This window comes from Protopterus annectens, chromosome 3.part1 (genome assembly GCF_019279795.1).
Source record: "Protopterus annectens isolate FY-2018-M chromosome 3.part1, PAN1.0, whole genome shotgun sequence".
NCBI classification, from domain to species: domain Eukaryota; kingdom Metazoa; phylum Chordata; order Ceratodontiformes; family Protopteridae; genus Protopterus; species Protopterus annectens.
Genome location: NC_056732.1, coordinates 1060063726 through 1060088609, shown reverse-complemented (window position 1 = coordinate 1060088609; position 24884 = coordinate 1060063726). Strand labels below are relative to the sequence as shown.

The 24884-nt window shown below is 44.5% G+C and overlaps 1 protein-coding gene across 1 annotated transcript in view; it reads right to left on the bottom strand.

The window, feature by feature from the left end:
* Window positions 1-24884, bottom strand: part of ZFAT (zinc finger and AT-hook domain containing) — a 1471085-nt gene that overhangs the window by 415024 nt on the left and 1031177 nt on the right. Inside the window, exon 13 of the mRNA XM_044067201.1 lies at window positions 7837-7955. Coding sequence (XP_043923136.1) covers window positions 7837-7955 — 119 coding nt within the window. The remainder of the gene's footprint in view (window positions 1-7836; window positions 7956-24884) is intronic.

The following is a 24884-nucleotide window of genomic DNA, read 5'->3' as shown; positions in this document are numbered from 1 at the left end:
TAACTAGTCTAGTCCAGATACAGAGTTTGCTGTATCCAGGACTGTTTGTAAGCTTCTGAGCCCCCCAAGCCTTTCTATGTTCGAGAGAAGACTTCCAGCTTATCAGTGGGAGTGGTAAGCACTACATAGCTTATCTACCACAAGAGGAGTGGTTTCTGGACCAGAAATTTTAGTATATTGGCAGTTTGGGCAGTTTTTCTATCTCTTTCATCATTCTGGTTTAAAAGCCCGTGTTTGCTATTTTCCTGCATTTCCTATAACTAGACTAGTCCACATACAGATTTGCTGTATCCAGGACTGTATGTAAGCTTTTGAGCCCAAGCCTTTCTGTGTTGGAGGGAAGTCTTCTAGCTTATTTGTGGGAGTGGTAAGCACTAGGTAGCCTATCACAAGAGGAGTGGTTTCTGGCCCAGAAATTGTAGTTTATTGGCTGTTTGGGCAGTTTTTCCATCTCTTTCAACTTTCTGGTTTAAAAGCCCATGTTTGCACTTGTTTCCATTTCCCACCTTCCATGTAACTAGTCTAGCCCAGATACAGATTTGCTCTATCCAGGACTGTTTGTAAGCTTCTGAGTGGTCCCAAAGTCTGCTTTTCAATTTGTCCCTTAAACATAGCCGGCCTTAGGCATTGGCCAACTAGGCGGTCGCCTAGGGCGCCGGTCTAGCAGGGGCGCTTTTCCAGTATTTATTTGGTGTAGGTAGACCAGGATGGGGGCACCAGGTGGTGTGGTGGGGGGCACCGTGAAGCCCTTTTGCCTAGGGCACCAGTTGACCTAGGGCCGTTCCTGCCCTTAAATTAAATAGTTCTCTCCTCTCCTGCACTTTTACTAGCCTATTAGTCTAGCACTTTACCAGACTTCTTGGAGCAATTATTGTAGCACACAAAAGTTCTACCAGCACTAAACTTTCTACAAGGAAACAACTCCAGTAATTACTATTAATGCCCACCCCTCCAGGCATGTCTTAAGGTCAGTTCCTTGTGCTTTCTCCTATTAACCTGGTGAACTTGGGCATCCAGAAGCAATGTAGCAACTACCTCATGTACACTGACAACATTCTCCTCTTTCCTCCCAATACTCAGATTTGCGAGAATTGCACTTGTATATCCAAAATGGAAGCCACGCACTCTCCAGTCAAGACTGGAATAGCTGGTCAAGAGGAGAAGGTCAACACTTGCACCACACGACATGAACACATAGCCCTCCAGAACACACACCAGCACTGCCTTCACACAAAAACACAAACCGCACACCCACCTTCGCAGAGGCTCTCAATAAAAATCTACACAAACAGCACAGACCTCCAAGGCAAAAATGCACTCGACCACCACAACACTAATCATGAGACATACAACTCTCCTAAACAGTGTGCCACTCAACCAAACCCCTAAGGCAAAACAGCATGCCCAACGCACTAGTCATAGGTGACTCGATAGTGAGGAACACTGATGTCCCACTCACTAGTGTGAATAAGGAGAAACTAACAGTCAGCTGCCTGTCAGGCTCCAGGATCTGCCACATAACACATGCACTCATGTCCCTCAACAATAGGTACAAATATGACTCTGTCATTGTACATGTAGGTGTGAATCATTTGATCATCCCTGGACTACATGAAAAGAGACATGGAGAAGCTCTTGGATTATGTAGCCCAGGCAAGTATGACCCTAGCCCTGAGCAGCATCCTACCATCACCCAGAATAATACCACAGTGCAAGCAGAAAATGATTGATTTCAACAACTGGTTAAGTTTCTGGTGTCATTATAAAGGGATCCAGTATCTGTCTGTCTGGGATGACATGACTGACAGACCTCAATGCTTTGGAAGAGATGGGAAAACTACTCATGTACCATATACACTTGCCCAACGTTTCCTGGAATTCATTAATTCCAATGCCCTGGACCAGCTTGTTCTGATCCCCACTAGCAGCATCCTTGACCTGGTTATTACTAACATGGGTGACCATTGCTCTACACCAATCTTCAGTTCCTCCCTGGTCAGATCTGACCACAAACTAATCACCTTGGAAATCCACGCCCCCCCCCCCCCAACAAAGGTAACCACCATGAAAAACTTCTCCAAAGCTAACTCTGGGCTCCTAAAAACAGAGGTGGCTAATTTCACGGTACCCATGCTAATGGAGATCAGTTGCATGACTGCTGAATCATACATCAATGCACTGTAGGAACACTACACAAATGCATGAATCTCTCCATGCCCAACAGAACCAAGATGCTCTCTTCCAAAAAAGGAAGCCAATCTGGGGGTCCCCTGCCATAAAGACTGATGAAAAACTTGCCATAAACCTGCCATAAACACATGGAAAACTTCTCCAAAGCTAACTCTGGGCTCCTAAAAACAGAGGTGGCTAATTTCATGGTATCCATACTAATGGAGATCAGTTGCATGACTGCTGAATCATACATCAATGCACTGTAGGAACACTACACAAATGCATGAATCTCGCCATGCCCAACAGAACCAAGATGCTCTCCTCCAAAAAAGGAAGCCAATCTGGGGGTCCCCTGCCATAAACAAACTCTACAACAGAAGGGGGAAACTGATGCGGAATAAGGTGAAGTCCCAAGACTGGAAAAACTCCCTTATCAGCCTCAACAAAAAGTTGAGATCCCTCATCAAATCTTCTAAAGCTAGCTATGAAAACAGAATTGCAGCAGATAGTAAGGGAAACCACAAGGCCTTCTATAGTTATCTAAAGAATCTCCATGGCAATACCCAATTTGCTCTGAGCTACTGCACAATGATACCTCATATATCGAGACAACAGACATTGCCAATATACTGGTTGACAGATTCAGTGTCAATTTTTCCCCTTTCCCCACCCAAGGGACCAGTCACAATACCAGCAGACTGCCAGGCACCCAGTATTACTGCTGCACAGGTTAAAACAACTCTGTCCAAGGCCAAGAATACAGCAGTGACAGAGACCTGGTTCAAGGCTCCAGAGAGCACCCCTGCATTACCAGGCTATAATTCATACCACACCTTTCGGCCACCTAACCTGGACTGAAACACTAAAGGCGGAGGCGTGTCCATAGTCCTTAAGGATATCCACACCTACAGGCTAGCTGCTCAGCATAATGCATCCGAGATTATCCAAGTGCAGCTAACTCTGGACAAGACTGCAATCCAAATTGTAGCTTGCTACAGATCCCCCACCATGCCCCAGGATTCCCACTCCTCATTTCTTGATACACTAGAAAATATTAGGGTACAACCCAACACCCTAATAATGGGCGATTTCAACTACCCCACCATTATCTGGGAAAACTACTCATGTACCAACTCTTTTGCTCAACTTTTTCTGGAATTCATCAATTCCAATGCCTTGGATCAACTTATCCCCACCCCCAACAGGGGCAGCTATATCCTAGACCTGGTCATTACGAACATAGGCGACCGGTGTTCCACACCAGAGGTCAATTCCTCGTTGGTCAGATCCAACCACAAGCTAATCACCCTACATATCCACATCCCACACCCACCCCCCATTAGGGAAATCACCGTAAAAAATTTCTCCAAAGCCAACTTCACGCTTCTTAAGACAGAAGTGACAAACTTTACGAAACCAATGCAGATGGACAATAGAGGTACAACAGGTGAATCCTACACAAATGCACTTTATAAGCACTTACACGAGTGCATGGATCTTGCTATCCCTAACAGAACCAAGATGCTATCCACCAAAAAAAGGAAGCCAATCTGGTGGTCCCCTGTCATAAACAAACTCTACAACAGAAGAAAGAAACTGTTGCAAAAAAGAGTAAAATCCCATGATTGGAGGAACTCCCTGGTCAGCCTCAGTAAGAAGCTGAGCTCCCTCATAAAATCCTCAAAAGCTAGTTACGAAAACAAAATCGACACTGATTTTAAAGACAACCACAAAGCATTCTATAGCTATGTCAAGAATCTCAATGGCAACATTCAGATCTGCTCTGAGTTACAGCACAATGGCACTAAATATACAGAACCAACTGATATTGCCAACATCCCGGCAGATAGGTTCAGTGCTAACTTTACCCCCCTGTCACACCCTAAAGGGCCCATCTTTATACCGGAAGAATGCAAAGTTTCTGTAATCATGGCTGCACAGGTAAAAACCACACTCTCCAAAGCCAAGAACACAGCATCCATGGGACCTGACAACATCCCAGGCTGCATTCTACATGAACTACAGAACGAACTGGCACCCCACCTAAGTACAACGTTCAATGATAGCCTCACCTCAGGCTTTGTGCCCACTGAGTGGGGCACAGCGATGGTTATCCCACTCCATAAAGGGGGAGCCACCACGGACTCCGGGAACTAATGCCCCATTAGCCTGAAAAGCCTGGTCTGCAAGGCCATGGAACATATCATCATGGAACTTATAAACAACGACATTGGTAATCTCCAAACTCTGGACCCCACCCAGTTCGGGTTTGTAAATGGCAGATCATGTCTCCTAAACCTTGATAGACTTTTTTGAAGAAGTCACCAAAGCCGTAGAAGAGGGTAAGGTGGTTCACACAGCCTATCTAGATCTCACCAAGGCTTTCAACACCATCCCCCACTCTGGAATTATAAACTCACTAAACTAGGTATAAATCCCTATGTCACAAGATGGGTTGCCAACTGGCTCACTGACAGAACCCACACTGTGAAAGTAGCAGACTTCAAATCCGACTTCAGACCAGTGACAAGTGAAGAACCACAGGGTTCAGTCCTGGGTCCTCTCCTGTTTGGTATCTACTTATCTGAAGTACAGGCTAACACAGAAGGTCTTTGGCTAATGAAGTTCACAGATGACTGCAAACTAGGAGCCATAATCGAAACTCTTACCGATGTGGGCATCCTACAAAAGGGCCTCACTGAGACAGATGCCTGGTGTCAAAGCCATGGCCTGAAGCTCAATGCCAAAAAGTGCATTGTCATCCCCTTTGGTAAAAACTCTATACCCATGAACTACCACATAGGCTGTAGTCTACATAACACCGAAAGTGTGATGAGACCTTGGGACACAGGTGGACAGCAGTCTCTCCTTTGATAATCACATCGCCACAGTAGGCAGGAAATCCTTCTAAGTAGCACACCTCATCACAAAAGGTTTCTCATCCAGGAAAAAAGAGGTCATTGTTCCCCTCTACTCATCACTCATTCGACCCATTATAGAGTACAATGCCCCTTTTGGTATGTACCTCACAAGACACCTACAACAACTGGAAAGGCCGCAGATATACCTCACAAAGAGGATTACTGGCCTCAAACAGATGCCCTATGAAGACCATCTCAAAAAACCCCAGCTTTACTCCATTGCATATCGCCTACTCAGAGGTGATCTCTGCCTAACATACAAAGCTATGTCAAACCAAGAGCTGTTGGACATGCTCCACTTAAAGAAATCCCAACCCCTCTGAGCTACATGCTCTAGGGAACTAAACCTTGTCACCACAATAAACAGAACATGCTGGAGGGATAGATTCCTGTCCCAGAGACTTCCCATACTCTGGAACAAACTACCTCTCTACATCAAAGCTCCTCATTAGCATTCTTCAAGAAAAATCTTGATGATTGAATGGGAAATAGGAAATTCACCCTGGGGATCACTTCTGTGGCTCTGATCGACAGGGGCACAGGAAAATAATTTTCTTGGGTGGCAAAAGCCAGGGTACCTTTTTGGCTAGGCTTATATAGGCCTTAGGGCCAATAGCCTAGTACCTACCTATGAACCTGACAATATCCCTGGCTGTGTATTACATGAACTATAGAGTGATCTGGTACCTCACCTGCGTGCCCTGTTCAATCACAGCCTCACCTTAGACTTTGTCCCTATGAAATGGCGCACTGCTACAGTCATCCCTCTCCACAAAGGAGGAGTGACTACAGATCCTGGGAACTATCGCCCCATTAGCCTAACGAGTCTGATATGCAAAGCTATGGAACGCATCATTATGGACCTAATAAACAAGGATATAGGGAATATCCAAACTCTGGATCCCACACAGTTAGGTTTTGTGAAGGGCAGATCATGCCTGCTCAACTTGGTCAACTTCTTTGAGTCAGTCACCAGAGCTGTGGATGAAGGCAAGGTGGTTCATACAGCCTACCTTGATCTGGCCAAGGCCTTAGATACCATTCAGGATTCATAGAAAAACTCACTAAGCTAAGCATCAACCCCTATATCACTAGGTGGGTTGCAAATTGGATGACAGGTAGAACCCACAGTGTGAAAGTAGCTGACTCCAAGTCAGACTGACAACCAGTCATGAGTGGAGTCCCACAGGGTTTGGTCGTGGGTCCTCTCCTGTTTGGTATCTACGTCTCTGAAGTCCAGGCCAACACAAAGGGACTCTGGCTGACAAAGGGTGCAGACGATTGCAAGTTGGGAGCTCTTAACTCCCTGAATGATATTGACATCCTAAAGAAAGGCCTTAGTCAGACCAACGACTGGTGTAAGAACCATGGCCTTAAGCTCAATGCCAAAAAATACGTCATCATCCCCTTTGGGAAAAACCCGGTTCCCATGAATTACCACATCGATGGTAGTCCACTGAACATAGAAGGCGTTATAAGAGATCTGGGAACACAGGTTGACAGCAACCTCTCTTTTGACCACCACATTGCCACTGTGGTCAGAAAGTTCTTCTATGTGGCACATCTCATTACTAAGGGTTTTGCATCCAGAAAGAAAGAGGTCATTGCCTCCCTCTACTCTTCCCTCATTAGGCCATTCATCGAGTACAATATCCCATTTGACATGTACCTCACTAGACACCTGCAACAACTGGAGAGGCTGAAAAAGTACCTCACAAAGAGGATCCTAGGCCTTAAACATTTGCCCTATATGAACAGACTAAAACAACTCCAACTATTCTCTGTCTCATATCACCTATTTAGAGGTGATCTCTGCTTGACTTACAAAGCCATGTCTGACCCAGCTCTATTAGAAATGCTACATCTAAAGAAATCCTGATCCCTCTGCACCTCACACACCAGAGACCTCAACCTCATTACCACAATCAACAGAACATGATGGAGGGACAGGTTCATAAACCAGAGACTGCACATGCTACGGAAAAGACTTCCCATACATGTCAAGCAGAGTACCTCACTGGCCTTCCTCAAGAGAAATCTTGATGAGTGGATGGGAAATAGCAAATTCACCCCAGGGATCACTCCAGTGGCTTTACTTGACAGAGGCACTGGGAACAAAGGTCGGGTGGCACAATACCAAGGCAATCCTATGGGCTAGGCTTGTAAAGGCTCCAGGGCCATTAGCCTAGTACACACCTATGAACCTAAGAAAGGCATTTGAAATTATTCCATAAAACATTATTGTGCGCTTTTTCACAGAGACTACCCTTCAGTACTGCAATGCATGCAGGGAAGTGTAGTCTACATTACTAATGAAAGTCATAACTATGATTTGTGAGCAAGACAACAAATGCCTTGTATTTTGCTGTAGCCACGATTCATGAACTGGGCAGTCTCCCAGACCGCATAAGGAGAGTGACCTGTGGATCACAGTATGTTCAAAAAACTTGATGCAGTAGTACAGAAGGCCTTCTTGTTGACTCAACTCATTAATCTGTCAGACCACGAATCCTACCCAAGCTTGTACTTGAGCTCGCACCTGGCTCAAGATGACTCTGGCTAATCCATCCACATCCACTTGCCTCAAGATGACTCTGGCTAATCCATCCACATCCACTTGCCAAAATTTCTTAACAGTAAAACTAACTTAGGAAATCAGAAAACATTTCAAAAAACAAAAGATAAGCTGGAAAAATAGTTAAAGTTTAAGAATGAATACATGTAATGGGTTCTGCTACTTTACCTCCCACTTTGATTCTCCATTAACTTCCACCAGCTTTAATCTGTGCTTGTGTTTCAAATGTCGGTTCAACTCCCATTTAGTACCATAAATAAAGCTGCAGACTGGGCATTTTATAGCACCTGAAAATAATTTAAGAAAGAAAGAACACAGGTTTATTTCTATTTTTTCTAAACCTCATTTCCTTTTTTAGAGATCAAGGTATCATTTCATGACAAAAGAAACTCTTTGCTTGATACTACGGTATGTAATTTATGTTTTAGCATATGGTTTTGTACTCAAATACAAAACAGAAGGTGGCACTAGTAGTCTTTTAATACTTTAGTTTTACACAAATGTATAACAAACAAAATGAGGACAGACAAAAAGCAGATGCAATGCCAAAGTGTTTAAAGTTCTATACACGATTAGTTTTATCACAGTCCGATATAATCTACAACTCTGAGACAAAATACACTTAGAAATGTAGTCTGAGAACTGCTATATCTATCCAGGGTCATATAAAGCATATTCACACTTCCTCATGAGCATGGAAAGGAAAGGGTCCCTACAGCTCTGCTATTTTGGAATCAATTCATTTGGATTGGATTACTAGAAAAAATTAATTATCTTTTCAGAAGTAGTAGAAAACATTCTTTACTTCTTGGTATTTTTCCTCTTATGGATCTTACTTTGCATACGGAGACACAAATACACACCTTTGGCTGTAAATACAGCTATAAAGATAAATATGGATGATACAGATATAAATACTGATACAGATACACACACACACATTTAAAAAAAAAAAAAATATATATATATATATATATATATATATATATATATATATATATATATACATACATACATACATACACACACACACACACACACACACACACACACCACACATATATATATATATATATATATATATATATCTATATCCCTATCAGTTGATAGAGTTTTCAAAAACTCAAAATTCATATGGTCGAGATGATGTGATCAACTTTTTGAAAACTCTTAAGCTTCTGAATGGAGATTGTGATACACTAAGGATCAGGAAATGTACCCTTTTCTTCACTGTAGTGCAATCTCAGACTTGGTATATATAATTTGCAGGGGGTGTTGGGGGTGGAGGGGGGCAAGCCCGGCCCTGTATAAATGTATAGAGGAGTAAGGTAGGTCAGAGGAAAGTAACTCACGTAAGCATTTCTAACCATGTTAAATATTTGGGAAACTACTTGAAGAACCTGTTAATACAGAAATGGAGAAATGCTTCAAGGGTGAGTTCAGGATATGAAAGTGAGTTGGACTAAAGTGTGTACAAGTATCACATTTTTGCAACATCTTCACTGTTATATGTATTACAGTCTTTTCTGGCAGAGATACCAAGTAATTTTTGAAAGCTGGGATCAAGGTAACTCACGGATGCCTTATGAAACAATGTGTTTTTCTACAGAAGTAGGAGGACTAAATGTTCCAGATCATCATTTATATCATGATGATATACAGATGAAAATAATGTATTTGTTAACAATGTATAATTATAATGAGTTGAGTAAGTGGAAAAGGTTGACAATTTTGAGTAGCGCCCATACAGAGGATTTTAACAAAATCTCTGTCTAGGTCATATGTCATAGCTGCCCAGATTTTTGCAGAATATTCAGATATTTGCCTCATATTTTTGGTCTGTTCCTCATAAAAATTTGCATTTTTCTGGAAAATCTCTGGGATGATCTGAGGATTGAAGTCACTAAATAATGACATACCTTTGAGTTTCGGACTGCATATCCCTCAGAAAATACATGGCTGCGCAAATCCTGTTATTTTAGCAACTTTCTAGGGCAGTATTAAAATGTGTCCCTATTTTTGGGCCTTTGTCCAGATTTTTTGCACTAAGAGGTTGACAGGTATGGGCTAGGAAGATTACATTAAGTGGCTGGATTCTCCCAGTGTTTTAAAGAACTCAGTGGGGACTTTAAGGAATATTTTAGTAACCCAAGAGGCTATTCTTCAGATCAACTTGTTATCACCCAACTAGGACATCAATATGAGGTTTGGTGGGGGTGTGTGTGATGCAGGTCTGTGACTATGAAAGGAAAGGAGGAGTAATGTTATCTACTGTGAATAGTTCTGGATAGGATCTAATTAGGGTACTTTGTCTCAAGGCCAACAAAACAATTTTCTTTACATAATGCTGTAAAGACTGAATATGAAATCATTGGGGGAAATTCAAAGCAAATGGGTATTAACGAACTGTTAAATAATACACATCCAGCACTGACATCTTTGTAGTTGGAAGCTTGGGCCCATAGTAAAAGTGTTGATTAGCTCAGCATATAAGACTTTAAAAAAATTCAAGTGCAACGTGGTAGTTAAATTCAGGCAATAATGGAAAATTGCTTTATAGTTTGATAGAGTGAAGTGGTAATGGATTTGTCAGTTGAAAAGGTATTCTACTGAATCTAGGATGTTTAAAAATTACAGTGAAGTATTTACACAAATATTTTTATATTTAAAAGAGGCTGAAAATGATGTTTCTGAATGTACAAATTATGCTGGAGATGGGGAAGGTGCATAGAAACATTTTTGGCATGTTCCACACCGAATACTTTTAATGTGGATGCGCATCAATTAGCACAAAAAAAAAAAGCAATGTTGAAGTGTATAGACCACTAAGACACTTAGGTCAATGGGTTATAAGCAGATGTAGTATACAGAAATAAATAAGCTACTGTGACATTATTGATGGCAGCAGTCAAGAAGGTTATAATAAGAAAATGGTAAATAAAATGGGACCAAAATTGTAGAGGATACTATTACAGTGATGAACATGGATAAAAGGGACAGCGGTATTACAATAAAAAATAATCATAGACTTAATATATGGCCAGGTGACTGTACAACATATATACAATGATGTGCTTTAGACAAAGCTGAAATTTGAGTCTTTTTATTTCTTTATTTTATTGTTCTGTTTTATTGGTTGGCTTCCTATTGTCTTTTAGAGGTGATTATGTAAATAACATATTTATCCAATCAGCAGGATTATGGACGGATTCTAAATATAGAATATCAGAATTTAAATGCAATTAATATTATATTTTATCTTGCAATATTTATTTATGAGAATAATAATTTACATGGCACATTATATATGTGACAATGTAAGGTATTGTCACCTATGTCAGGAGAAGTAGGGCAGTGGATGATGTAACATGCCAGAACAGCTAGCTGGAATTTTTTAAAGAATTATATGTCATTTGCATATCAAACTGATTTGTACAGATGTTTATGCTGAAAAATGTATTTGAAAAGTTGCTTATGTTAAAAATGTACCAACAGTAGGTCCTGACTGTATTGTATCTGTAAACATGCATGTGCTAACCGATGATACTGGAAGAGAAGAGGTTAAGCTCAGCTCCAGCTAACTTTGAAAATAATAAGAAATTAAATTACTGGGCCTAGGCCATAAAGATGTTATCTTACAGTTCTCAATGCAGCCAGCGACAAAACGTCTATACTAGGAAGCTTTCTGCATTGTCACTGGGGTGAACTAATTGCTACCCTGGAAGGGTGGAGGTTTGAAACTGTTTTATGACTTTCAGGAGCTGCAGAAGATCGCAGCAAGGCTCTGTGTGTGTGTGTGCAATATTGACACATAAGTGCTAAATCTGGGCAGTTTCTAGCAATGGGGGTTGCATGGGAACCAGAAATCAGATGACCAGATGTATGTGATGTCATTCTGTAATCTATCACTAAAAAAAGAAGTTATGTGCTCACCATAACATTCCATGTGAGCTGTTCCATCTCGCCTTCATTCTTCACTGATGGGTTCAGAGCCAATCCTCGGCTACGACACGGCCGACTAGTAAGCTCAAAGTTCTCCAGTAGCTCGAGACCCAACCCTTTATCCCACAATGCACTGCTGGAATTACCTCAGATCTTGTTTGCTGCGTACCATATAGAAGTACAATAATTATTCTGCCTAGGAATGAAGACGCATTGAAAAACCAGGATGGAGACAGCCTCCAGGTCTACTGCCAGCCAGGAGGGGGAAGGAGGGAGGGACGTGAGAATGAAGGCGAGATGGAACAACTCACATGGAACGTTATGGTGAGTACATAACTTCTTTATGTGAAGTTGTTCAATCTCGCCATTCATTCTTCACTGATAGGTAGCGTCCCTAGCACCCTGATCTTGGGTGGCTCACGGAAGTACACTCTTTAGAACCGTAGAACCAAATGAAGCCCTGTCCCTGGAGGCCTTATCCATTTTGTAATGAGTTATAAAAGTGTGAGGTTTAGACCATGTGGCTGCTGCACAGATGTTGTCCAAAGGTAATTTGGCTTGAAAGGCTGAAGAGGTAGAAACTGCTCTGTTTGAATGAACCTTCACCTTACTAGACAAGAGCATGTTATGACAAGAATATGTGTAAGTGATACAATCCGACAGCCACTTAGACAGGGTTGTTTTGGCAACTGGTTTACCTTTCCTGGCCTCAGAAAAAGACACAAAAAGCTGATCTGATTTCCTAATGTCTTTTGTTCTATCTAAATAAAATCTAAGTTGTCTGTGAACATTGAGTTTGTGCAACATATATTCCAATTTGTTGGTGTGATTAGGGAAGAAACCGGGCAACTCAATGACTTGATTAATGTTAATCTCAGAACATACTTTAGGCAAAAAGGATGGATTTGTCCTGAGAGATACTCTATCAGCATGAAACTCCATATAAGGGGGTTTGATGGACAGGGCTTGGAGCTCTGACACTCTGCGGGCTGAAGTGATGGCTACTAGGAAGATAGTTTTCCACAATATAAATTTTAGTTCACAAGATGATGCAGGCTCAAAAAGAGGAAGAATGATGCGAGATAACATAAAATTCAAATTCCAGGGAAAGTAAGGTGTCTTCACTGGAGGCCTCATGTGAAAAGAACCTTTTAGAAAAGCCTTAGGCAATTGGTGCGCCATAATATTCAATCCATCGATCCCTAGATGGAAATTAGATATAGCAGCTAATTGTACTCACATCGCAGCAGCTGCTGCTCCTTTGTTGAAAATTTATGTCAAGAATTGCAAAACAGAAGACAATGGCGCTTGGTAAGGGTCAATGTTATGGGAAGAAGCCCAAATGGAAAATCTCTTCCACTTACTACAATACAATTTTCTAGTAGAAGGTTTATGGGAAGCCAACAAAATTTGACTAGTGTCATGGGAAAGATTATAAAGCCTGGCTATGCAGAGAATTGGAGCAGCCAAGCGGTTAGCTTCAGTGTCTGTAATGATGAATGAAGATCCCCTGATGGATGTGTCAACAAGTCCGGAACTGGGTCCAGGATACATGGGTCTTCCAGAATGTGATGGTAAAGAAATGGAAACCAAATCTGCCGAGGCCAATGAGGGGCTATAAGGATGATCATCTGTCCCAGTGACTTTGCTTTCTGTAAGAATCTGGGTATCAGGAGAATTGGTGGAAATGCATAGAGGAGACCTGGGGGCCAATCGTGGACAAGAGCATCCCTCGGGGAGTGACTTGGCATAGGAATCGGGGCAAAATAAATTCTGCATTTGTTTTTGATATGACTGGAAAACAGGTCGCAGGAAGGCTGGCCCCATTTGCGGAAAATCCTGTCCGCAATCTCTTGTTTGAGGGACCATTCGTGGGGCAATAAAATTGCCCTGCTCAGTCTGTCTGCTATGACAATGGATTTGCCCGGGATGTGCGTTGCTAACAGAAAGCACTGGGATGACACTGCCCACTGCCATACTCTGAGGGCCTCTTGGCAAAGGGGATAAGACTTGGTCCTGCCTTGCTTGTTCAGGTACCAGACCACTGACATGTTGTCTGTCTGTATTGCAATTGTCCCTAGAGGAAGAGAGTCCTGAAAGTATTGCAACGTGGACATTGATATGCAAATGTGATTCTTGATCTGCCCATGTGCCTTGGGCAGTCATTCCCTGAAAAAGCCTCCCCCACCCTATCAGGGAAGCGTCCGTGGTCACAGTGGCAACTGGAGTGGGTAGCATGAAGGGACATCCTATTGTGACATGAAGAAACATCAACCACCACTGAAGATTCTTCTTGCAGGAATTTGTTATCAGGATCATGTGACTCAGAAGTTCTTGGTAAGACCATTGCATGAATAGAAGCCATTTGAGGATTCTCATATGCATCCTTGCTAACAAGATTGCCAAGTTTGCTGCTGCCATTAATTCTAGTACTTTCAATACCTCTGCAGCTGGTGCTCTGTTCTTTTATACCAGGGACATGATGTGTTGGCGAAGAATACAAATCCTTTCTGGTGGAAGACAAAGACTGGTGGTTGATGTGTCTAATTCTGTCCCTATAAAAACAATATGCTGCGATGGCAACAATCCAGACTTTTCGAAGTTGACTGTAATGCCTAGCCGGTGTCAGAGTAGTCTCTCTCGCTTGAAGAAGTTGATGCCTAGTGGTGGAGGTAAGGAGCCAATCGTCCAAATACGGAAACATCTGGAATCCCAGACGCCTCAGGTGAGCCGTGACTACTGCCATGCACTTCGTGAACACTCTGGGGGCTGTAGTGAGACCAAAGGGCAGAGCTCGGAATTGATAATGATTGGCTCCAAGCTGGAAACGCAGGTGATCTCTGGATGGCCTGGCCATCTTTATGAGGTAGTACGCATCCTTGAGATCGATCGAGCACATCTAATTGTCCTTCCCTAAAAACGGGAGTATGGACTGTAGCGTGACCATTTGGAACTTCTCTTTTCTCACAAATTGGTTGAGTCTGCTGAGATCCAAAATGGGTCTCCAGTCCCCTGTTTTCTTTGGAACCAAAAAGTATCTTGAGTAAGTTCTGAATCCTGTTTGATCTGCCTGGACTGGCTGGATGACTCTTTTTTCTAGCAATCTGCGTACCTCTATTGCTGCTTGTCCCATGTGACTGGGTGGAACGCCCAGCATTTTTTGACGGGAAGGTGCTGGGTGGAGAACGATATGAAATACCCTCTGGAAATGATACTTTGTACCCAAATGTCATTTGTTATATTTAGTCAGGCTCCTTGGTAAAATGACAAGCAACCCCCGACTGCCTCCAGAGTAGGACAGCCGGGCCTCCCTTCAGGAGCGCTGGTAGGACTGACCAGAGAAGTGATCTCTGTCACCCTGGTGTTGAGGACCCCCTCTGCCGCAAGGGCGGCTTCTTCCATTGTAACTCCCTCCTCTGCCTCTGGAGGGGGACTCTCCACGTGTGTCTTGAAAGGCTCCTTGGGCTTTTCGGAACCACATCTTTCGTCCCCTCTGACCTTTATGAAAGGGTTGAGTAGGGGTGGAAAAATGGACTCCGACAGCAGACAGAGTCTTTCCCTCTTGCTCACACATGGTCAAAGTCTCCTTCACCTTTGTCCCAAACAAAGATGAGCCATTAAATGGGGTATTCGTAAAGGAGGACTTGAAGGGTTCTGTGAAGGAACAGTCGCATCCAGGCATACGTACGAAGAGCAATTCTTGTACCTGCAGCTCTACTCTAACCATCAGCTGTGTAAGATATGAGACGCATGGACAAGTTGACTATCGAATTGAGGGTACAGAGCTGAGTGGCAATCTTGTCGGATACTCTCATAGCTACAGCACCCTGAAGAGTATCTCCCAACTCCTTAAGTAGATCTCTCTGCAGTCTGGTAAAATGCGTCAAGTAGTTCAGTGATCTGAGTGAGAAAGTCGCTGAACTAAACATGGTGTTCCCATAATTATCCATGATCCTAGATTCTCTGTTAGGAGGATGGATAGACGAGGAAGTCTCAGACATTTCCTTTTTGGTGGCTGCCGCCGCCGCCACCACCATGGCATCAACAGGAACTCCCTTGGTCAAAAAGGACTTATCCACGGGGGCAGAAATAAACTTATTAGGCCTCCTAGGAACAGGTTCCATAGATTCTGGTGACTCCCACGCCCTATGAGAGAGCAGATCCATAAGCTCATCGTAGGGCGGAGATACCCAAGAGGTGGAAGGTTGAGACCCGAACGCCTTCAGGAGAACCGACTCGTCCTCAGTAGGGCTCTTGGACTGCCAATCACCCCTCTAAGAATTTTTAGAATCTCTGCAAAGGAGATGTCCTCAGAGGGGGATCTAGGGGACCCTTCTGATTCATCCAAGTCAGTGTCTGATGTGAGAGACTCCTGTGGGGAGTACAAATTCCTCCTCTTGCATAATCTCTTCCTGGGGACATCTTCAGGGGGAACTTCTGAAGAGGTCTCAGAAGAGCAGGGAGTGCCCTGTGGGGCTACCTTAGGCTCTGGGTCTCTACACTTGGGATGACCAGAGGAAACAGAAACTGACACAGGCACTTTAGGGGAAGAAGAGGCCAGACCTTGAGATGAGGAAGTCTTAGGAGACAATACTCGCCTCATGGCTTTGAATGCACCTCAGCTCCGATGAGGAGGAGTCAATGGATCTGAAGGAGCTGCAATCCCCTCCCACACCGAAGCCGTGGGCTCTGAGCCCGAGGTAGGAGCCAAGTTCATCCGAGCCGAGGCCCCGAGAGGGAGAGTCAGCCCTGACAAGTCGGTGCAACTATCCTCCCTAGACCCGACCGGAGAGTGTCGGCTGCTAGAGTCCCCGGTCGGCGCCGAGAAAGTCCGAGCAGATGGAGCCAACGACACTGGAGCAGGTGTCGGCTCCAAGGGATCCACAATCATCAGGTTGGCCTCCTCCGGCTCCGAAGGTCCTGTATGGCTCTGAGGAGGAGCAGACAATTCAGAAGTAATGGACTTTGGCTCCGACGATTGGGTCTGAGCTGACAGCAATTTAGCTAGGCCTGGTGCCTTTAAGAGTTTCTGAACCAGCCGGTCAATATCTAGATCAGACAGGCTGACAGAATAACTGGAAGAGTGAACAGATGGAGCCGATTGGAGCAGTATCGATGGAGGTTTTTCGGCAACCAGTTCCAGAGCAGTGTCCCGGTTCTGAAAAGAACAGACTGTAGGCTCCGAAGATAGTGGAGCCAAAGCCACCACACTTTCTGACTTTTTTCCTTTCTTAGTCCTGGATTCAGAGGAAGATTTGAACAATTTGCTGGCCCCATCCTGGTCAGACAATGCCTCTGAAAAAGGGTGATTGATAATACCCCTATGAATTAACTTCCTCTTCCTTTCTGCAAGCACTCTGGTGGAAAAGGAGTGACAGATACTGCATGACTCTTGCAGGTGCACCTCACCCAAACAGTAAACACACTGCACATGGGCATCCGTGACAGACATTTTCTGTCCGCAGTCTGGGCATTTTTTTAAACCCAGACTTTGGATGTTTTTCCTTCTCTTCAGACATTTTACAAAATCCAATATAAAGGAAACACACTGTTTAATTATGAGCTATTTAAAGAAGAAATCTAACTAATTCACACAATACACACAGCCCAAAAAGGCAACTAGTAACTATATCAAGATAAATAGGATTAAACAATCCAATAACAAGAATCCCAAAAAGGGAACACTAACCAACAACTATAAGAAAGGGCCTAAGGCCAAAAGGCCGAAGGCAGTGAAAGATTTTACTGAGGAAAGGGGTGGAACACAGAAAACAACTGTTAACTAGCTAGAATTATATACTAATCAAAGATATATAAAAACTGAAATATAAAACTTGCTGAAAGTTGACAACTCCCAATAATAGTCTCGAGCAACGCTGGAAACCAAGAGATCCGTGATGCGGCAAACTATATCTGAGGTAATTCCAGCAGTGCAATGTGGGATATGGGGTTGGGTCTCGAGCTACTGGAGAACTTTGAGCTTGCTAGTCAGCCGTGTCGGAGCCGAGGATCGGCTCCGAACCCATCAGTGAAGAATGAACGGCGAGATTGAACAACTTCACATCTAATGTTTAATACTAGGTTCGACTGAAGTCTCAGAGCAGTCTGTTTTTGTAACCAGACAAAGAAGGATCTCTCACTTACTTCATCTTGCTTTGCTCTAGTAAGTAACCATGAATAATAATTCTTTAGATCAGTCAGGAAAATATAGTGAGATTAGTTAAGTACTGTTTTTTTCTGTAACTGTCTGAACCTTTCCATCTGTGTTATTTTTAATATTTCCTGTGATTGAAACTCTGGTGTTTATAGTAAATATGTATTTAGCATTTTCATGTTCTTTTATTATTATTAAATATATTTAAACTTTTCATTATGCCTAGTCCTTTAGAGAGTATTTTAACTTTTGAGAGTACTTACATCTATTAGTGACACTGTGGCCACTCCTGAAAGCCTGGCTGTTTGGGCAATATTACCATCTGTATTAATATTAATTTCACTCAGTATAATTGGGTACCCTTGTAAGAGCCTTGGAGTAGCTGGCTTTGGGGTGTCTGGTGGCAGTATAACTACCTTAGAGTCTGGGCAGAAGGGGGAATAGCTAGTAAATCCATGTCAGCCTTTCCCAGGTGTGTGTGTGTTTGTGTCAGCTACTTGGAGCAGGGACAATAATAAGAAGTTATGTACCCACCATAACATTCCATGTTAGTTGTCTTCTTCTCGCCTTCTTTCTTGCTGGATGGGTTCGGAGCCGATCCTCGGCTCTGACTCGGCCAATACTAAAGCTCGAGAGCTAATTCCACCGGCTCGAGGCTCCCCTATATCCCACAATGCTAGGCGGTAACTACTCAGATCTCGTTTGCCGCTATAGCTGACGAGGTGCGCTTTTCTACCGGCTCAGGCAGGTTAGTTCAAATTTACCTTTAGGTACTTCTATAACCCCCCTTTTAGTTCTAATACATATTCTTTAGTTTAATTTTAACTTTTAGATATATCGACCCCTATTTGTCGAGCCCCCTTCCCTTTTTACCCTTGTTCTAGGCCTTCGGCCCTTCCCTTACCCTAGTCCCTTATTAGATTAGCGTTGTAGGGGCTTGTGTGTGCTTTTTTGTATTAACATTAATAATTTATTTTTTCTGTAGAGAGTGTTTGGATTGTGTTTGTGTGTGTTAGCCTCTCTTTTTTCACTATGTCTAAAGACAAGGTCTCAGGCTTCAAGAAGTGTGACTCGTGCTGTCAGAAAATGTCTCTGACAGACGGTCACACTTCTTGTGAGTATTGCCTGGAGCCTTTGCACCTGCAGGACTCTTGTGCTTTTTGTCATCGACTCGGCCAATACTAAAGCTCGAGAGCTAATTCCACCGGCTCGAGGCTCCCCTATATCCCACAATGCTAGGCGGTAACTACTCAGATCTCGTTTGATAGCTATACCAAGCAATCCTAGTCTCCATAGAATGGAGTCGGGAAACCCACCTCAAACAATCTGTGTAAAGGAAAGGCAGACCTCAGTAAAGATAGAAGAGGTGGGAGATTGTGTGGGAATAACAAGTTTCGGAAGAAAAACACAAAAGAATTCCGGTCGGTCTGTCCAGGCTTGGGGGAAGGAGGGTGGGACGCAAGAAAGAAGGCGAGAAGAAGACAACTAACATGGAACGTTATGGTAGGTACATAACTTCTTAATGTTAAGTTGTCAATCTCGCCTTCATTCTTGCTGGATGGGACCGCGTCCCTAGCACCTTATCCCGGGTGGCCTATCGGAACAGACTCTTGAAAACAGTGGAACCAAATTTGGCACGGCTTCTGGAAACCATGTCCAATTTGTAATGTGAAATGAAAGTATGAGGAGAAGCCCAGGTGGCTGCTGCACAAACTGAATCTATTGGCAACCTGTCCTGAAAAGCTATGGATGTAGCTAATGCCCTAGTTGAATGAGCTCTAGGTCTTGAGGGTAGTTTTTGATGTCTGATCTCATAGATGAAGGTAATTGTAGAGGTGAGCCATCTAGAAAGGGATACTTTAGTGACTGGAAGGCCCAATTTACCTTCCACAATTGATCAGATTTCCTGAATTGTTTAGTCCTGTCTAAGTAATATCTCAGTTGGCGATGAACATCCAAAAAATGTAGCTTTTGTTCCGACCTATTTGAATAGTTAGGGAAAAAAATGGGGAGATCAATAATTTGGTTTAGGTTAATTTGAGAAGAAATTTTAGGCAAAAAGGATGGATTAGTACAGAGGAATACCCTGTCTTTGTGAAAAACTAAGTAAGGAGGACGACTGCACAGAGCATGGAGTTTGGATACTCTTCTCGCTGAAGTTATAGCTACCAGAAAAAGTGTCTTCCAAGAAAGCAACTTCAGAGAACATGAAGCCGCCGGTTCGAAGGGGGGAAGAAGTAAAGATGCCAGAACCAAGTTCAAATCCCATTGAGGCGGGGGGGTCTTTGATTGGAGGTTTGAGAAGAAATACACCCCTTAAGAAGGCTTTACAGAGTTTGTGAGCCATGATGCTGGATTCTGAAACACCAACATGAAAATTTGATATGGCAGCCAATTGAACTCTAATGGTTGATGCAGAAGATCCTAAATGAAAGAGTTCTGCTAGAAAGTCTAAAATAGACTGGATAGGTGCAGTAAAGGGATCTATGTTTTTTGATGATGCCCAAAAGGAAAAACGTTTCCATTTGCTACTATAAATCTTCCGGGTAGAAGATTTATGAGAGGCTATCAAGATATCTCGGACCGAGCGAGATATTGAGGGAAGCCTGGCTAAGGTTGGAATCGGAGAAACCATGCTGTGAGGTTTAGAGAAGACAGAGATTGGTGCAGCTGACCCGATTGATGGGTGATCAGATCTGGTACTGGGTCCAGATGCCAAGGCTGCTCCAAAAGGTAACGATGAAGAAAGGGAAACCATATCTGTCGAGACCAGTAAGGGGCAATGAGGATCATTGTTACTCTCAAGGCGATGGCTTTCTGAATTAGTTGAGGTATCAGTGGAAAGGGGGGAAAGGCATACAGAAGTCCCCGGGGCCAATCGTGGACTACAGCGTCTCTGGTGGGATGGCCTGGTAATGGGAAGAGAGTGAAGAAGTCGTGACCTTGCTGTTTTGGGGAGTAGCAAAAAGATCGCAGCAAGGCTGGCCCCATCTTAGGAATACTTCTTCTAGAACTGACTTCTTTAGAGACCACTCGTGTGGCATGAGAATTGCTCTGCTCAATTTGTCTGCAATAACGTTGGATTTCCTGGGAATATGTGTTGCTATCAGAAAACGCTGAGAAGAGATCGCCCATTGCCAAAGTCTGAGTGCCTCTCGACATAAAGGGTATGATCTGGTTCCGCCTTGTTTGTTGATGTACCACACTACGGACATGTTGTCCGTTTGAATTGCAATAGTCCCCGTGGGAAGAGAGTCATGAAGGGCTTGCAACGCTAAAAGAACTGCTCTCATCTCTAAGACATTTATGTGCAAGTGGCACTCGAAAGGTTGCCACATGCCCTGGACTGTCCTGCCCTGATAATGCCCCCCCCACCCGATCAGGGAGGCATCTGTTGTCAACGTGGTAACTGGGGGGGGGGGAGTGAAGGGTCTTCCTCGGAGAAGTTGAGGTGATGTGATCCACCAAGACAGATGATTCTTGCATGCTTGAGTTATCAATATGGTATGGGACATCGGAAGTTGTTGAAAGGACCATTGAGTAAACAGCATCCATTGGAGGATCCTCATGTGAAAGCGAGCTAAGGGGAGAAGGGGAATAGCTGCTGCCATGAGTCCTAGTACCTTCAACACCAGTCTGGCTTTGACTTTGACACATTGTAAGAGAAGGGACACTTGGTTCCGAATGTCTGACACCCTCTGCTCTGTGAGTCTGGCTGAAAGAGTCCGTGTATCTAAGGTGGCCTATAAAATAATAGACTGACAAGGCGACAAGGCAGATTTTTCAAATTTATTGAAATGCCTAGAGCTTGGCAAGATTGGATGGTGAAGTCCCTGGATAGGAGAAGCTGATGTCTGGTGGTGGCAGTAAGGAGCCAGTCGTCCAGATACGGAAACACCTGGAATCCTTGATGTCTCAAGTGAGCCGTGACCACTGCCATGCATTTGGTGAACACACGGGGGCTGTAGTGAGACCAAAGGGCAGGGCCCTGAATTGGTAGTGACTGGCTCCCAGCCTGAAGCGGAGATATCTCCTGGAGCGTCTGTTCATTTTGATGTGGTAGTACGCGTCCTGAAGATCTATCGAGCACATCCAATTGTCCTGACCCAAGAAGGGTAGAATGGACTGTAGCGTGACCATCCGGAATTTTGTTTTTTTGACAAACTTGTTTAAGTAGCTGAGATCCAGTATGGGTCTCCAGTCCCCTGTTTTTTTGGTACCAAAAAGAATTTGGAGTAGATTCCGGATCCTTGCTGGTCTGCCGGGACTGATTGGATGACTCTTTTTGATAGCAGCTTTGAAATTTCTAATGCTGCTTGTTCCCTTAGACCAGGTGGAACATCTGGAAGGGATCTTTTTGGTTGGGTTGGAATGTGAATGAAGGGAATTTTGTAACCCTCGGATATGATCGACTGTACCCATTTGTCTTGAGTAAGGGAAAGCCAGGCTTTTGGGTACAGTGATAACCTTCCCGACTGCCTCGAAGGTGGACAGCCGGGCAGCCCTCAGGGTGCTGAAAGGGTTTGTCAGAGAACATTTCTCTGCTACCCTGGTTTTGCGGACCTCCTCTGCCTCTAGGGCGGCGTCTATTATTATTCCCCCCTCTGCCTCTAGAGGGGAATCGGCCTTGTGCGTCAGATGAGACTCCCTGGGATTGTTTGTGGAACCACATCTTTCGTCCCCTTTGACCTTTGGGATAGGGTCTAGAAGGGGTAGAAAAACGGACTCCTACAGCAGAGAGAGTCTTACCTTCTACCTCACACCTGGTCAATGTATCCTTCACCTGTGGACCAAACAAGGATGATCCATCAAAGGGAGAATTGGTGAAGGACGCCTTGAAAGGGTCCGCAAAGTTGCATAGCCGCATCCAGGCGTGCCGTCGTAAGGCAACACCTGTGCCTGCGGCTCTACTCGCCCCATCTGCTGCGTATGAGACCAGCCGCATGGAGGAGTTAACGATGGAATTTAGGGTTGCCAACTGGGAGTTCATTGTGTCTTTGAACCCCTCAGCTGTAGGATCCTTCATCAGTTCACCCATATCCTTGAGTAAATCTCTTTGGAGATGAGTGAAGTGGCATAAGTAGTTCAGCGACCGCATTGAAAAGGTCGCTGACGAGAACATCCACTTGCCGTACCTGTCCATGGTCCTAGATTCCTTATTAGGAGGATGGACAGGAACCGAAGGATCAGCTAACTCCTTCTTTGTGGCCGCAGCCACCACCATGGCATCAACAGGGACACCTTTGGATAAAAACTCTTTGTCTTTGGGGGCAGTAATAAATTTGGATGGTCTCCTCGGGTGGGTTCCACTGAGTCAGGAGCCGTCCAAGCCTTCCTTGCCACCACTTCCATAAGGGGGTCAAAGGGAGGGGACACCCAGGAGGTAGAAGGGCGAGAACCAAATGCCTCAAGATACACTGACTCATCCTCCGAAGGATTAAGGGCTGGCCAGTTCCCCCTCTGTTTCAGGATCTCAAGGATGTCAGCAAAGGAGACATCCTCAGAGGGGGATCGAGGGGACCCTTCGGATTCCTCTAAGTCAGTGTCAGAGGTGATAGACTCAGGGGAGTCAATGTGCTTCCTCTTGCACTGCCTCTTCCTTGGGGTATCTCCTGCAGGGTCAGGAGAGGCCTCGGAAGAGGAGGAATCTTGAGGAGTTGGCTCTCTGCGGTCTGGGACAAGGGGGTGAGTAGAAATCACCGCAGGCACTGTAGATGGAGGGGTTGAAGGAGCTGACTGTGGGGCAGAACCTGGTTCTAGCACGCTCCGCATGACCTCGAAGGCACCCCTGTCAGGCAAGGCCTGAGGCCCTTGCTCCGAAGAGACAAGGACCTCCCCCTGCACCGACAGAGACGGCTCCGAAGCCGATGTCGGAGCCGAACTCACCAATGCCGAAGTGCCGAGAGGGAGAGCGGGGTCGGACAAGGGTCCGATGCCACTCGCCCCCTCGGAGCCGATGAGGGAAGCTCGGCGCCGAGATCCCTCCAAAGAGGAGATCGGGGCAGACGACGGAGCCGAAATGGAAGGTATCAGATCCGACGCACCGACAGTCATGGCTCCGACAAGCCTTGGCTCCGAACTCGAAGGAGTCGGAGGAGGAATGTATTGGGGAACGGGAATAGCCACTGACTGGTGAGTCGGGCTATGTAGCATTTGGGCCAGTGCCTCGGACTTGAGAAGTCTACTCACCACCCTTTGAAAATCATGGTCTGATAACCTGGAAGACCGAGAGGAATGAGTTTTGTGACTTCGTTCCAAAAGGAGAGGGGATCCTGGCGCCGAGTGCACGGATCCGATAGAGGGGGACCTGGACCTCTTTCTCGAATGTGGCTCCGATAAGGGTATCGGAGCCGACAAAGTCTTATCAGCCTCGGCTCCAGCCAGAGCCGAGGTAACAACATGAGGATTAGAAACATCGGCTCCAGCCGGAGCCGATGTCGAAGCCGGCTTAGACTTCTCAGCAGTCGACTCAGGAGCAGGAGCCGACTGCTTGGAAGTTTTTGAAGGCTTCCCCGACACAGATTGAGTCGGGGGGCCTTCAGGCTTTAATAAGCCCCGCAAGATAAGTTTATTCTTGCGTTCCTGCAGGACTCTAGGGCTAAACCCATGACAAAAAGCACAAGAGTCCTGCAGGTGCAAAGGCTCCAGGCAATACACACAAGAAGTGTGACCGTCTGTCAGAGACATTTTCTGACAGCACGAGTCACACTTCTTGAAGCCTGAGACCTTGTCTTTAGACATAGTGAAAAAAGAGAGGCTAACACACACAAACACAATCCAAACACTCTCTACAGAAAAAATAAATTATTAATGTTAATACAAAAAAGCACACACACAAGCCCCTACAACGCTAATCTAATAAGGGACTAGGGTAAGGGAAGGGCCGAAGGCCTAGAACAAGGGTAAAAAGGGAAGGGGGCTCGACAAATACGGGTTGATATATCTAAAAGTTAAAATTAAACTAAAGAATATGTATTAGAACTAAAAGGGGGGTTATAGAAGTACCTAAAGGTAAATTTGAACTAACCTGCCTGAGCCGGTAGAAAAGCGCACCTCGTCAGCTATAGCGGCAAACGAGATCTGAGTAGTTACCGCCTAGCATTGTGGGATATAGGGGAGC